The sequence below is a fragment of the Canis aureus genome, chromosome 1 (assembly GCF_053574225.1).
Source record: "Canis aureus isolate CA01 chromosome 1, VMU_Caureus_v.1.0, whole genome shotgun sequence".
In the NCBI taxonomy this organism is placed as follows: Eukaryota; Metazoa; Chordata; class Mammalia; order Carnivora; family Canidae; genus Canis; species Canis aureus.
In genome coordinates, this window is record NC_135611.1 from 99,355,226 (window position 1) to 99,370,812 (window position 15,587).

The window sequence follows — 15,587 nt, forward strand, 5'->3', positions numbered from 1 at the left end:
ACAGACGGCCCCCTCCACATAGCCCACATCAGGATGTATTTGTAAGTGATGGGAAACGACAAACATGGCTTCAGAGGCAGCACGGACTCCTTAGGACCATCTGCGGAACTCCTCATGGCCCTAGCGTGGCTGTAGGAGCTCTAGGTAGGATGCAGGGAAGGTCATAGGACAAACTAGGGACTTTTCCCAATGGCCACACTGGTCCTACCCAAAGTGCAGGAGACTAGAGTTGGATCTTAACTGGCCCAGGACAGGCATAAGCTCCACAGCACTACTGGTGAGGGAGACACAGAGGGCGGGACCAAGGGGTCGCCAGGAGCCCGGCAGAGGCATGGCCAAGCCGTCATGGAGGTCATCTTGGATGGAGCAGACAAGATGCACGCCACAGGTGCACCATCTAGGGCTATGCATGGTGGGTGTGGACACACTGGGACTGTACGTCCATTACCTCAGGGACAGGGCTGGGGCAAGACATGGAAAGCTGCTCACTACACTGCCAACAAGTTGGGGGCTGCGGGCTGGGGGTCCTGCCCGGTCCTCTGACCCCCAGCGTGGAGTCCAGCTGCCCTCTGCCTCAGGTAGAATGCAGCAGCCACAGCCTGGAATGATGTCCCAGGCCTCCGAAAGGGGAGGCTTGCCCTCAGGACTCTTGTCATGGACTTGGGCCACCAGGGTGCAGGGAGACCCAGGCCACCTGATGTGGCCACTGCCGGCGAGGTCTGTTCCCACAGCTGCAGCGGCCGGATGCCTGAGCCGCTGGCCTCCTCATGGCCCAGCCAGCCACCGGCTGACCCACTGCCCAGTGGAGGTGCCACAAGCCCGGTGCCTGGAGCGGGAACGACAGCAGTTCTTCTGCACCTCGAGTCAACCTGCTCGATGTTTTGTTACAGAGATTGAAAGTTCAGACAGTGAGTCTTACCTTCCCTTTTCCAGGATCAGAACTGTTTATTACACACCCCCGTCCCCTCGTGACTACTTGGCCGAGAGCAGAGGCGGCACCCAGCTGGGTCCCTGTTCACAGGCCAGGCGCCGAGACAAGGTAGCCCACAGAGCTGTGCCAGCACTCCCTGCTCCTGGCGCAAAACACCCCCACTGTCTTCAAAGGAGTCAGGTCATAGGGCTCACCTGGGGGTACCTCTATGGAAGCTGCCCAGCTGGGCTCCCCTGCACAGGACACCCTGCCGGAGCCCTTAGCTCGGCTCCCCGAGGGCTCCCAAAACCTGGAGGCTGACCAATCTCAAGCTGGACACGCAGGTCAAGGTGGGTGGCTGGGCAGTGGGGTTGGCGGGTCCCCCCGCATGGCAGGCAGGCTCTGGACTCTGCCCCAGTCACCCCGGGACGTAGGCCATGTGCTGTCGGGACGTTCCTGCGGGGGCCCAGGAGGCCGGCGGTGTGCGCCCCAGGTCTGCTGTGTGTACCATCGCCTGGGCCCAGGGGCAGCCGGCAGGACAACCAGAGGTCCAGGGGTCCTTGTCCACGCCATGGGCCGTACCAGCCAGCTCTTGGGTACCCTCACCCAGGTCTCTGCAGGAAGAAGATGGCAAGACTTGGGGGCGGAGCAGGGACCCCATGTAACTGCGGTGCGTTCCATGCTGACCTTCAGTGGGCTCAGGGCAGCTCGGACCTGGCACCCCTGCCTGGCCTCCGACCCCTCCCCTGTCCAGGCAGGGGGCCCAAGAAGCAGTGTGGAAGGGGCTCATTCAGGGTGTGCATAAACCCCAGGGGCCAGACTTTCTCTGGCCAGAGGGCCCCAGGCAGAGAAGGGACCGAGGGGTTGCAGGCACATCCAGGGGGACCCTGCTCCTGTCACGCTGTCCTGAGGTCATCTGCATCTTCCGTTCCCTTATGCACTTCACCCTCAACCCACAACACAGGCTCTCCCCCTCTGTGCACCTCAGGTGGCCCCTCCAGAAAGCTTCCCCTAGATCTCTGCTCCCACCCACATCTAATTCTCAGAAGAGCTTTAGGAAATAGTAGGAATTGAGAAGCTATCTGTTAGTTCGGTAAATGAATGAATCAATTACTTAGCGGAGAGAAAAGGCTGCTTAGCAGGCGAGTCTATGGACCTCGGAGCCAGATAGGCTTCACTCAAACCGGCCTCACGCTCAGTAGTTGCGTGTGATGCTGGACACGCCTCTCAAAGGGGGATGAAAAGTGCCCCCACCTCCAGTTAGAACAGTGTCTGGCACAGGGGGCGGGAGCGGGAGCCAGGAAGCACCCGGGAGGCAGAGTCAAGGGCAAGGGCGCACCTCGCCTCCCAGAGACGGGCTGGCTGCTGTGGTGCGGCTGCTGGGTGACTGGGCCCTGCTGAGGAGGGCACGTCCCAGCTAGACACGAGACAGTCTGTCACAGGTCAGTAACGGGGTAGACGCTGCTGGGTGGGGTGACCCCAAACCTCTGCACCTGTCTAGGATCTGCTGTCTGAGGTGGGGCTACATTGGCAAGACCCTGCCCACGGCTGGAGCCGGAGGAAGGTATCTGAGCGGGCCCGTAGGGTCGTGCTCCGTAGGCACGCTGCACCCAGAACTGACCCGTCACTGCCGTGGCTCAGCACACAAACCCACTAAAGCCAGCGATGTGGGCAGCACCGAAGGCGTGGGAGACGCGTGTCCTCAGTGTGCATGGGGGAGGCACCCACGCGTGGGACACTGACACCTGCTGCGTTAGCAAGCAGACAACAACTCACAACCCAAGGTGATTGGGCAGCGGCCGGGGGATGGCCGGACTTGTGCTCCCAGGGACAGAATGGGGAACGAAAACATCCAGACCACTTGGCCCAACGGTCCAGCACTTGGGGCACACCACCAGGGTGGCGGGAGGCAGGAGGCGGTGGTGGAAAGGGCACAGGGCAGCATCTCTGCCACTGCACCACCACAGATGCTGGTGCCTGTGGGGTCCAGGGAGGTAGATGGGACATGGGTTCCTTTCTGCTGGCCCAGCCTGGGGCACCAGACAGCCACCCCATGTCCACGCGGACGCTACCCCCTGAGCCTCAGGGACAAGAGCAGGATGAGCGGTGATGGTCACACTCACTGATCTGGCCCCGGCCTGACCGAGACCCTGGCTGCTCCAGGGAGGACACAGGGGCGAGCGGCCACCACGTGGCATGGCCATCGGGTTGGGGACAGGTGGAGGGAGGGGGCAGCTGGCCCAATTCTGAGTGCTGCCCTCTCCCCACCTCCTCAAAGGGCAGGGGGCTCCAGGCCATGGCAGGAGGGGCACAGGGTGGCCCAGAGCACCTCGTGGGAGTGGAAGTGGGTGCGGTTCCCACTAGGGAAGGACTGGGGTCGGCAGACAGAGACCGTGAGCCTGGACCCATCACACTGGTCCCTCTGCTTCTGGGTATTCATGACATTTCTCCAAAACAAAGTTTTAGGAAGGAGTTCCGAGTGACGTGCAAACAACACAAACAGAAAAGGAGTAAAATCCGCAGAGCCCACCCTTGCTCCTCATGGGGGGCAGTGACTGACCTGCACGCAGCACAACCTGACATCAGGTTCTGTGACCCACAGGGCATGGCGGGGTGACCCCCAGACCCTGAGGCCTGGGTGGTGGGGCAGCAGAGTGTTCCCTCCCTCACAGGATCCCTTTTTCGTCACCTGACCTGGACCTGCCTCACGGAGACCCTACCCCCACCCCAGTCTGTGACCTACACCCACGTCCCCACAGGCACCTCATGGGGACAATCTCTGTGGGTCCAGAGGCCCAGACCAACAGGCCCTGCTGCCAGATTACAGCACTTGGAGACCCAGCGGCTGCTGCCATTCGTCATCAGGGTCAGAGGGCACATGCTCAAAGCTGGTGACACCAAGCCACGCGCCGCCCGGACCAGACTCCTTGAGTCAGAGGAACATACGAGGACGTCCTTGTAACAGTTTGGGAAGCTTGTGCGTGCGGGAATCATGCGAGGACAGGAGGCAGCGACAGGGAGCGTGCTGTGTCCTGGGGAAGGGAGCTCGCTTCCCCTCGGGTCTGACTTCCCCAGATAAACGCATGCGGTGGCAGTGGCCCGGCGCTCAGCTGCGGGGTCTGGACCCTGGACCCAAGGACCGCCCGCCACCAGCCCAGAGAGTGGGAGTTGAGGCCCAGGTGAGCCTGGGGTGGTGGTGTTCTGACCGATCTGGGCCCCCTGCCCCTGCCCGACACCCCCCATGCCGCGCCCATGCCCACGTGGTAAAACTGTAGTTGTCGTGCGCCTGGCCAGGCCAGCCCCTGGGCTCCCCGCCACTGCCGCTGCCGCCGCCGCTGTTCAGACCCCTGAGGTCGAGGTAGGCAGCGGGCACTGTCTCCAGGTCCCCGGCCCTCAGCTGGAGCCACAGCTGGGTTGCCCTGGGGAGAGACGGGGAAGGACGCTCAGGATGCCAACATGTCTGCGAGGCGGGAAGCTGTAGGATGGGTCGGGTTAGCAGGGCAGCTCGGACACTGTGAATGTTCTGCAGTGAAAACACGCAGGAAAAGCTACATTTATGGTGAAGACGGTGAAAGCGCAGCACCGCTGGGCAGTCCGGCTCACCCGGCATGGCAGGGCGCAGGCCGAGTCCTGGGCTCCTGAGGGGCCAGGGCAGCCCCCGACCCCATACGCCCGGAGGAGGCCCCAGCTCGGACAGTGGGACCAGCGTACCTGTCAGGCGGTGACTCATTCCTCTTCATGCATCGCAGGAGGCAGCAGGTGAGGAAGGCCATGGACATGAGCAGGATGATGGCGCAGCTGACAATGGAGGCGATCACGGCCACCTTGAAGCCGAAGGTCTCGTAGGGCGGCACGGCTGCAAGGGACACCAGGCCATCTCCTGCGTGGGGTTTGTCTGGGCCCTGGGCGAGCCCGTTCCCTCAGGGAGGGTGGGGAGGGCAACATTCTGTGCTAACTGCTGTGTGGGGGTGCTATCAGGGATCCCTGCCTGTAAGATCAGGGTGCCAGGCAGGGTTCTGGAGGGTATGTAGGAGCTTGCAGCGGCACACTGGGAACGGCTCTAATGGAGAGGGGAGTGCGGTGCTCTGGTCCCCACACTGCAGCCTGGGCTCTGGTGCTGGCACACAGCCCCCGCCAACGCTTCAGGGCCCCGGGCGCTTTCTCAGGTCATTCAACAAGAAAAACACCTGTGTTTGGGGTCAAAGGACCTTTGCCACTTCCTGGGTCCTAAGGGCGTTCTGGGAAGACTAGGCCTAGGTACGCTCGCAACACTGCACACCGTGCCCATGGGGGACACCACTCGCACCCAGCCTGGTCCTGCCTGAACACGGCCACCCAGGCCGGGGGCCTCCCTGGGCTCCCTGCAGCTGCACGTCCATGTTCTGGCCAGAGGAGGGCGTGGACACCTCTGAGGGCTGTCCTTGCCCGGCCTGGCCCAACCAGGTGCCGTCATCCAGGGCCGTGCCCCAGAGCCATCATGGGGGTACCCTACGAGATGCCCTTGCTGAGGGCCATGGGCACGAGAACATGCCATCTCAGTGAACCCCAATATCCTGTCTCCTAGAGCCTGGTCCTAACCGGTACCCTTCTTCTGAGGTTCCCCCGGCCCACGATCACGTTAAAGGCTCTGAGAAGTACCACAGCCTGTCAGCCCAGCATGATCGCGGCTGTGTTGGCTATGGAGCCTCTTCTGGGCACACGCGTCAACACAACACTGACTGCCTGTGGAGGATCTGTACTGCATGTTATCCTCTAATGCCCCATGTGACACACAACTGGAAGCCAGAAAGCCATCTCTTCCCCCCGATGGGGAGCATCCTGGCCCTCAGCAGCCCCAGGTCTAGGATGGGTGGCACATGCTGGGCCCTATCTGGAGCTGCCACGTGCATGCATGAGAGAATGACCAAATGAACAAATGCAGCTGCCTGCTTCGAGGGTGACACAGTGCTAGTCCAGAGGACCCAGGTAACCAAGCTGCAGGTGCTGGGCCTGGGGGGCACATGCACACACGGCAGGAGGCTGTCCAACTGCCAGCACCAGGGTGGGGACCCTGCATGAGGCCCAACGGTCACCACACCCACTGTACCCTCTCCATGGATCAGTCCCCCCCAACCCCACAGGTGCTGAGCCAGGGGTGGTTCGGGGGACCGGACCTCACATTTGCACACGGGGGTCACTGAAGACCACTCGGCGATGCTTCCCTTCCAGGCACAGGTGAGGAGGCCAGACCCGACCATCTGGTGGCCTGAGGGGCAGTGGAACACGATCACAGTCCCCACAGAGGTGCCGTTGCCACGGACGACCTGGAGGGTGCCCCGCGGGGGTGGCTGCATGTGCGTGCATGTTCCTGTGGAAGAAGAGGGCAGAGGTGGCGTGGCATGAGGACCCCACCCCGGAGGCCGGATGGTGGGCAGGGCCCTGCCTAGAATAGGTACCGCTGCCCCAGCAGCCACAGGACTCTGGACAAGTTGCTAGCCCATCAGGCGTGACAGTCATCCAGCCAGGCCCAGGGTGAACATGGAGTGGATGGCCAGTTGAGCCTGGGGGTGAACACAGAGTGGATGCCCCCGTGGGCGTGGGCCCGGGGGTGAACACAGAGGGAATGGTCAGGTAAGCCCGGGGTGAACATGAAGCGGACGGTCCTGTGAGCAAACTCCGCAGTTTCGGAGAACAACAGGAGATTCAGGTGACCCTGAGCAAAATGGGTTTGAACGGCTCAGGTGCGCATACCCTGGACCTTTCACAGGACGACTGCCGGCGTGTTTTCTCTTACTCGCGATGTTCTCAATGACACTTGCTTTCCTCTGGGTCCGCCTGCCCACTGACCGTCCATGTGGTAAAGCCTCAGGGGAGTCTAGGTGACACCTGAATGCCAGCTGCAGAGGTCCACACCCAGTGCCTTTGAGGCTCGAGGGCCCGCTGCACATAACGAGCATCCAAGTATAGCTCCAAAGAAAAAATCGAGGGTAAAAGAAGGGACACGTGAAGCGTGAACTGGAGAACTTCCCTTGTTCTCAGTAACGGAGATGCAATTAGGAAAAGGTGCTTGGAGAACACGGGACGAAGGTTCAGTCCCATCACCTCTCGAGACCCAACACATCATCCTATGGGAAGGAGCCGATGGGGATCCAGCGCTTCGCAGATGAAATGCAACGAGCCGAGAGGCAGGAAAGGACACCTGTCCTGACAGCGTCGGGGGAGCTGGTCCTTAGGCCTCACGCACCAAAAGTAAGAGGAAAGGACCCCGAGTGAAGGTCACGAGGCTGTGAACGCCACCCGGCAAATCTGCTGGAGGCACGCGTATCCCAACCTCTCCCAGATCACCCGGAAATTTAGGCAAAGGAAATGATTGGGCGTCTGAAGTTGGGATTCGTACAGCAGGATGTGCTCCCGAGTGCATGGAAGGGCACAGGCTGGAACTGGCGAGCATGCCCAGCTGCGGAGGTAGGGGCATCAGGCACATCCCGACAACCAAGCTCAGCTGTGCCATCTTGACATGAGGGTGCAAAGAGACAGCCTGAGCAAAGTGGCAATGCATAATGACACGGCTGGCACTCGCGTGGAACTTGCTGTGCGCCGGATGCAGAATGCACGTCGTACACGCATTAACCTGCACAGTGCCTGCCTGGGGGCCGCCGTTCTCGCCCCCACAGGTCAGCACCCTGAGGTGCAGGGAGGCTGACCCACATCCCGAAATCATGGAGCAGGGATATGGCCCCAGGGAGGGCGGCCCTGGCCTGCTTCTCAACACATGCGTGTGCACACAGACACACACACGGCCGTGTGCCCCCGAGGGCAGCTTCTCTGTTCAGGATAAGGCCCGGGAGCCGCTAGGCATGCGGTTCTGCTGCCCCCATGGCCGACGGGACCCGGCCACGTGCCCCCACGCCCCGCTTGCAGTTCTGGCCTTCCTCGTGGGCGTATGGACATCCATACTAGGCCTCCCTCCGCCACCTGCTCCAGCCCCAAAACTGGAGCTCCCCCAACTTTCTCAACCCACGGCCAATTCACCAGCAAACCCCATGGGCTCTGCTTCTAAAATCTACCCCCAGGCCATATGCACGCACGTGGCACTGGGCTTCCCACATCCGTGCATGGCCAGCCCGGGCTTCCCACATCCCTAGCCTTGCCATGCCCGTGTAGCCGTCAGAGTGAGCTTGTGGAGGGGCCAGGGCCCTGAAGTTGGCCCTGAGGGGCACAGCCAGGCCCGCACCAGGAAGCAGCGGGAGCCGTGGATCTGACACCCACCATGCACAGTGACTGCCTACACCTACCCCATCCCTGGCTCTGCCCCACGAGAGCCCGGATAGGGCCTCACAGGCTGAAATGTGGGGAGAGCGTGAGCCGGGCGCCCTCAGGCTCTGTGCACTTAACTGGGGGCTGACCCTGGGTCACCTCGGGTGACGCTGGGCACCTTCCGGTGCTTTGCTGGGGGACCACCCCCTGAGCAGGTGTCTGCCACTTTCTCACAGGTGGAGACACAAAGGCATAGCAGGGCCAACGCCACACCGCAGGTACCAGTGAGGGTGGACAGTGCTAGGCTTCCCTGTGAGCAGGCATCCGTCACCAGTGTCACCACCACCAACAGCACGGCAGCTCAGATAGAAGGTTCTGGTCAAGAAGGACCCTCAGTCCTAGCCTCAGGCCATGCTCACAAGCACCCCAGGGATGGCCCAGAGGAAAGTAAGGTAGTAGACGAGCAGAGGCATCTCCCCTGTAGACGGCACTCACATATTAACAAGATGGTGTCAGAATCACAACAGAAAAGTTACAAGTAAATCAGAAAAAAAAAAAAAAAAAAAAACACAAATATCTCAGAATCCAGGGGCAGGGCAACCAGTTAAGAAAATGAAAAGGTGGGATGCCTGGGTGGCTTAGCGGTTGGGCATCTGTCTTTGGCTCAGGGCGTGATCCCGGGGTTCCAGGATTGAGTCCCACATCGGGCTCCCTGTGAAGAGCCTGCTTCTCCCTCTGCCTGTGTCTCTGCTTCTCTCTCTCTGTCTCCCATGAGTGAATAAATAAAATCTTTATTAAAAAAAAAAAAAGAAAAAGAAAATGAAAAGGTGTTGAAGTCATCAAGGAAGAAGACTTCTCCATCCAATGACCTGAGCTCGGATCTAGAAAATACCCAGGAATTCAGAAAAAACCTGCGGAAACTAATAAGAAGTCCAGCCAGGCCGCCAGAGGCAGGATAGACACACAGAAATCCGTCCTGTTTCAGCAGGGCAGCCGCCAGTACTCCGGAGGCGAAGTGATCACAAACCCCGGCCGGGGGCATCCAGGGGACACTTACAGAGGAGAAATGGAATGAAAGGCCGGGCAAAAGTTAAACCCTGAAAACACTAAGACACTGGCAGCAGAGGTCAAAGTCCTGAATTGAGGCACAGCCGTGGCGCCCCCAACACCACAACGCATGTGAAGAAGCCACAGGCCTGGAGCAAAATCCACCAAAGTCCTGGAAGAAAGCAGAGCGGAGGCCTCTTTCACCCTCGGATTAGACAACGGTGTCTCAGATGTGACCCCAGAAGACGCACAAGGAAAGGAAAACATAGGTAAACGGGACTTGGTTAAAACTAAAAACACTTGTGTTTCAAAGGACATGATCAAGAAAGTGAAGAGACGAGCTACAGGTGTGAGAGAACACCTGCCAGTCACACTGCCGGTCAGGGACTCGGGTTTAAAATGCATGAATTATAGACTGAATTATAGAATTTAAGAATGGGCCAAGGATCCGGAGGGATGTTTCTCTAGAGATAAACCAATGGCTGCCAATAAGCGCATGAAAAGATGCGCAATATCTGTTGCCTTCAGGAAAACGCTACTCAGATCGTCAGGTTGGTGCAGCTTCCCATCCAGCAGCGCCCGGACGTGAGACAGTCAGAAGGTGACAGGTGTCCCGGGCTGGGGTGGGGGTGGGGACCCACAGCCCCATGCTGCCCACGGGAACGCAGCTATGGGACCCGCATCCACAGCCGCGTTATTCACAGCTGCTGAAAAGTAGGAGCCACCATGCTGCCTGCTGATGGAGGGATGGGGACGTGGCCGTGTTCGGAGCCATGCACAGATCTCAGGGGACAGAAGCAGTGGAATGGCCAGCGGTGTGGCTGAGCCTGGTGAGGACCAATGCTCAAGGTCCGGAGCCCATACACAACCTCACGGTGTCTGACTGCATTTGTCTGAAATGCCCAAAGAGGCAAGTCCTCACCCACGGGGGCAAAGGGGCTGCTAAGTGCACGGCTTCTTCTGGGGGTGATGAAAATGTGCGAAGCGGCTGTGGTGGCAGCTGCACGATCCGCATGCGTTAACTGTACTCTTAAAGGCGGTGAATCGTACGGTCTATGAATCACATCTCAATAAAGCTCCTAACACATTTCAGGACAACACTCTGTCAATCAAAGAAATGCAAATTTTAAACATGAGGTGTAGTCTCTGGCTTGTTCCCTTGGTCACGTTAAAAAGACTACCCGCGGCGGGGAGAGGGGGAGGCATGAGGGGAATGGGCGCAGGGTGTTGGCGCGTGCCCCGACCTGGACGCCTCTGCTTGGGCAGCAGGCCTGGCCTTCCCCGTGGACGTGGACACTGACCCCAGGCTCTGGGCGGTAACTAAGCAGGCTCTGCTTCTGCAGGCGCCCAAGGAGTTTAATGTACATGATGGATGGAAGGGTGCCCTGGACAGACCAGAGCTGGGATCAGCGCCCCCACCAGGACCCGTCGGCCCAGACTCGTGCTGTCCTGTCAGCCAGGAGGTAGGCAGGAGACTGGAGCCAGGTAGATGGCCATGGCGGCCACAGGCTGGCCACGCGGCCCTTTCCCAGGGTCACTGGGCAGCCAACACTTCCTGGTCCTGATTTAGAGCTGCTACTTCTGCATTCTGCTGAGGCTAAGCAGCTTCTCTCAGCCCTGCCTGGGACAGGGGGTGGGGAAGGAGAGGGAGGACATGAGGGGAGGGGAGATCGCCCATGGAGAGGCTGAATCCAGGATGAGGTGTGCTCACCACACTCTCCTCAGCCCCACACTAGCCCTGGGCTGGGTCTGCACAAATAGAACCTTCTAGAACCTCCTAGGAGGCTCCAGTGCCCCAGGGATGGAGCAGGTGCTCAGAGGACAGGGAATGGGGCCAAGCTGGGAGGCCAGCGCTCAGTCCCTCTGCTCTGCGGGTTTATCCCAAGGAACTAAAGAGTCAGGGAGCGAGCCCCCTGTAGGCGCCTCGGCTGCATGGAGTGGGGGGTGTACTCTGCCCCCCCCCCCCGAGCCCAGCCCAACTCCTGGTGCTCTGCCCACCGGCTCTGCAGCCCCCCCAGCTGGGGGACCATCACCCCATGGCTCTGGGCCTGAGGCCTGCCTGTGGGTGTGGCGGGGGCTGGGTGAGGGTCTACCCCAGATTGTAGCCTCGGGGGAGTGGGGGGGCACACCCCTGCCACGTCAGACAGCACTCCAGCCTGTGCCTTGGGTGGGGAGAGGCCCCGCTGTCAACAGTCACATTCTGTACGGCCACCACTTCTGGTGGCCAGGGCACCCCTCCTGGGTTTCACCACCCTGGGGGGGGAGGGCGTGCTCCTCCCCAAGTGCTCAGAGCCCTACAGTTGTGCAAGTAGGGGGCGGAGACGGGGCTGCGCTGCCCCCAGACCCTCCTCCACAGTGCATGCACCCCCCTCACAGGACAAGGAAGAGATGTGGAGCTCACCCAGTGGACACATGGGGCGGGGGCTGCAGGGTTCCCAAGAGACTCAGCTGGGGGCAATGCAGCCCTGTAGAGGCACCTGAAGACACAGGCCTGAGGAACAAACCCCTGAAGAGGCTGGGGGCTCAGGCCCCTCCTCCCAGGGCCCATGAACTGACACGGGAGGTCATACTTGCTCTTCGGGGATAGCCCCCCAGGCCCTGCCCACTGGGTCCCCAGACACTGGTACCCCCTTTGCGCAGACTCCACGTCCCCATCTGTGAGGTGTGACTGGCCCCCAGGGTCACAAGAAGGGAGGACCACCCCATGGAGACCTGAGAGCCCTGCTTGCAGCTCAGCAGCAGCCCCTTCTGGCAGCACTTCCCAGCCTCCAGTCCAGGGCCCCCAACCCCTCCATCCGCACCTCCCACTCCGGGGCTGATAGGGTCTCCTGCACCCCTTGCCTGGGCCTGCAGGCCGGCGAACACCTCTCTGGGCTGAGCCCGTTTTCCAGATACATGTCATACCCAAGACCTTTCCACAGGATTTGGGGCACAGCCAGGACCGGGCAGGGAGGCAGTACGGTGCCAAAGGGCTGCTGGGGCAGATTCCTGAGGGGTCACCCCGAGCCCTTCCTCGGGCTGGCCCAACGCACCCCTCAGCCTTGGCTGCATCTTCCTCAGGCCCTTCATGACACCTGTCCTTGTCTCTTTTTTGCCCAAATATACCTTAGAGGAGGAAAAACAACAGGAAAAACGCAGCAAGTGGATTTGACACAAAGACGACACCAACCCCAACCCAACCCTGTGGGCTCCCTGGACGGTGATGGGCAGAGGCACTCTCCAAAGCCCATACCCTGACCCCCCATCCATGCAGGGACCCACCAGGTGCTTGCCCAGCCCAGCCCGCATGGTTCGTGGTGTGAAGATCAGGCCTCACTTGTTAATCTTTTATCTGGAACCTTGGACCACAGGCCGGCCCCTCCCACCCTCCTCCCTGAAGCCCACGCTGACCTCAATCCCTGACCTCAGCCCCAGGACCCAGGTAAATAAGTTATCTTCCCCTTCTGGCAAAGGAATTCGGGAGATGGGGGAGGCAGCCCACCTGAGCCACAGGGGACCCGCTTCTTGCTCAGGGCTTGTTTCCCCTAATGGCAAGGGAAACCAAAGAGAGAATTTAAAAGGGTAACCTGTACATGTGCAGGTGTTCCATGGAGGGTGAGACTCCAAGACCCAGCACGGGGGAGCAGCCACGTGTGGGAGGCCCACAGCCTGGCTGTGTGTCTCTAGGCAAGACACCAGCCCCCTGGCAGTGTCTCCCGTCCCTGTGGAGGGCAGGCCTGGACCTGGGTCACTGGGACGCTGCCCTGGCAGCTGGCAGGTCGGCTCCCCGCCCCCCACCCCGTGGACCACACGGTGCCATCCAGAGCACAGCCCAGGAGAGCACGCCCCCTCCCAGGGGAGAACACTGAGGCTCTGTCCGCACCTGGCAGTAGGCCCCGCTGGCCTCGGGGGAACACAGCCACGTGGATTCCCACGGCTCGCCTGAGCCTGGTCTCCCTCCACGAAGGGCTGTAGGAGTGATGCCCGGGCCTGCCCTTGCCGGCAGCCCTCCACCCCCTGTGGCAGCCCTCTCCCCAGGCCCCTCCATCAGGCCATCCTGAACCGCGTGGGGGGGTCACCTCCGGCTGCTGGAACCCTGTGTCCCTCCTGCAGGGCCACGTTCCCACACAATCTGCCCCATCAGGGAGTTGCTGCAGCTGCCCTGGGACGGGGGCCAGAGCCAACGGGGCCCTGTAGGCGGTGGAAGGGGGCCTCCCTGGCTGGCCGGACACCCAGCAGCCACTCAACAAACATTCAAACCCCTGCTCTGAGCCAGCCCCCCGCCCCTGCCCCTCCACCAGCCACACACGGGCAATAAGGGAGCACCGTGGGTCACAGGATGCCGTGTCCTCACAGCTGGACTGTCACACCCACTCTCAGAAGAGCAGAGCAACGTGTCCATTTTACGGCTGCAGGACATTCCCCCTCCTCCCTGCCCCTCCCCCATGTGTGAAGGAGTGCCAGGTGCCTGCACAGGACCCCACACTTCACAGCCCCACAGGGACGAGCAGGCACCCACTTCACGGCTCAAGAGATGGTGCCAGGGGAAGGGTGGAGGCTGGATGACTGTGTGACCCTGGGGCTGAACGCCATGGCAGGGTCACCGCACACGCCCCCCCCCCCGGCTCCAGCGCCTGTCCCCAAACCTGGGGGCAGGTATACATAGCCCAGCGCCCAGCATGTGGCGATACTGGGGCCAGAGACAGACACATCCCAGGTCAGGGGGCTTCCAACCCCAAGCGCTGGGGCAGAGCTTGCGGGCTGGGAAAAGGCTGAGCTGTGGCGGATCAGAAGCAGGGGTGTAACCCACGGGACTGGCCTCTGCGGCCCCTCCCCACCCCGAGGTCTCAGCAAAGTCTTGCATACAGGTACTTGAGGGCCTCTCCCCTTCCCATCCCTGGCCCTATGGTGCAAGTCCAGTCGGTCCTCTTGGTCAACACCCAGCTCCCCAGGCAGTGCTGCAACCAAGCCACAGGGTCTTCAAGAACAAAGGCCAAGCACCAAATTCGGGAGGGGTGGGTAAGGGAGGGCTGGGGTGGGGTAGGAGGGGGTCAAAGGAAACAAGCCCACCTCACCTGGCCTGCTTCCCGGGGCTGAGTCCTCTGCTGTGCTGACAACTTACTCCTTGCCTCAGTTACTCACGGGAGAAGGAGCTGCCACCAGTAACCCCTGGGGTGGCAGCCTCAGTGAGCCTGAGCCGGGTGTGACCAGGACCAGCTGCTCCTGCAGGCCCAGCCCCCACGGTGCGGGGAGCCAGTCTTGCACCTGGCCTGGGGCACAGGTATGCAGAGACCCTGTGGCTCAGGAGGAGGGGCGGCGCCCCCAAAGGTGAGGCCCTGGAGCACCCGGTTCTACCGCTCCAGGGTTGGACCTCGCCGGCACTCAGGCAGCAAGGCCGGCCTTCAAACCCGGGTGCGGGAGGGGTTTCCTTCACCCTCCCCCCCCGCCCCCAGAACACCACCGCCAGCCCTCAGAACACTCTTGAAATCAATCACCACGTCTGCTAACGCCAGCCCTCCCTCCCTGCGGGGACCTCGGACTTCACCCCGCCCCGCGACCCCGGGACCTGGGCGGTCACTCCGCTACAGGCTCAGTTTCCCCACCTGGGAAGTGGGGGTGGGAGGCCGGCTTCCCGCGGCCGCCGCACCGACCTCCCTGCACCGAGCGGGGCGGCCGGCAGAGCCGGGTGAGGGCGCGCACCTGGGCGGCTGCACGCCGCCGCCTGGTTTCGAGCCGCCTGCAGCCCGGCTTCGGCCTCGCTGGGGCGGTGGAAGGGTCGGGGAGCCTCGTCCTCAGGGGGTGTCGGGCGGTCCCGGACTTGGTCGTGCGCCCCTGCCCCCACGCCGTGCCCTCCCGGGCCACCTCCAGCCGAGCGCCCCCGCTCCCCGCCCGCGCAGGGCCGCCCGCCTCTGAGCCTCCCCGTCCGTGAAATGGGTGCAGAGCCCTGCTGGCGGCCCGCAGCCCCGGCGCTCACCTGTGCGGTTCCCTGGGGCGGGCTCGGCGTCCCCCGAGCGGTCCCCGGGCCTCGCCCTGCGGCGAGGGGTCGCGGCCGCCCCGGGCATCCCGGCGCTGGGCGGCCTCGGCGGGGACTGTGGGGCAGGAGCCCGAGGGGCGGGGCAGGAGCCCGGGGGCGGGGGCGGGGCAGCCCTGGACACGCCCTCCTGCGGCCCCGCCCCGTGGGTCTGGAGGCGGGGCCGGCCCCTCGGGAGCCCCAAGGCCGGGGGCCCAGCTGGCGGCGCGGGAAGTCTCGGTCCAGCGCCCCACACGGGCTGTGCCTCTGGCTCCCGCACCCCGACACCCTGGTTCCCGGGGCAGGTGTCCCCCGTGAGCGGCACAGGGGCGCATCTGTGTCACCTGGGCCCCCCCCAGCTGGGGGCCATGTTGTGCGTCTTCACCGAGGACCCCCGGGAGCTGG

The 15,587-nt window shown here is 62.2% G+C and overlaps 1 protein-coding gene across 2 annotated transcripts; it reads right to left on the reverse strand.

Annotated features, from left to right (window-relative positions):
- Positions 1 to 920: 920 nt before the first annotated feature.
- On the reverse strand, positions 921 to 15,261 carry SUSD3 (sushi domain containing 3). Of its 2 annotated transcripts, none has more exons than XM_077910965.1 (5): positions 15,147 to 15,261; positions 6,069 to 6,257; positions 4,622 to 4,766; positions 4,171 to 4,329; positions 921 to 1,524 (listed from the first exon to the last, which is right to left on the reverse strand). In XM_077910965.1, exons 1-5 carry the CDS (start codon positions 15,232 to 15,234, stop codon positions 1,329 to 1,331), a joined length of 777 nt encoding a protein of 258 aa, XP_077767091.1. In that variant the 5' UTR covers positions 15,235 to 15,261; the 3' UTR covers positions 921 to 1,328. The 2 variants fall into 2 exon arrangements, with proteins under 2 accessions (XP_077767091.1, XP_077767098.1); XM_077910972.1 differs by lacking the exon at positions 15,147 to 15,261 and adding an exon at positions 14,248 to 14,330.
- Between the last annotated feature and the right edge of the window lie 326 nt (positions 15,262 to 15,587).

Coding starts and splice junctions, on each gene's coding strand:
- SUSD3 (XM_077910965.1), bottom strand. CDS start 15,234: ATGCCCGGGGCGGCCGCGACCCCTCGCCGCAGGGCGAGGCCCGGGGAC. Junction 4,767..6,068: donor AGTGACCCCCGTGTGCAAAT/GTGAGGTCCGGT, acceptor TGTCCCTTGCAG/CCGTGCCGCCCTACGAGACC. Junction 4,330..4,621: donor AATGAGTCACCGCCTGACAG/GTACGCTGGTCC, acceptor GTCTCTCCCCAG/GGCAACCCAGCTGTGGCTCC.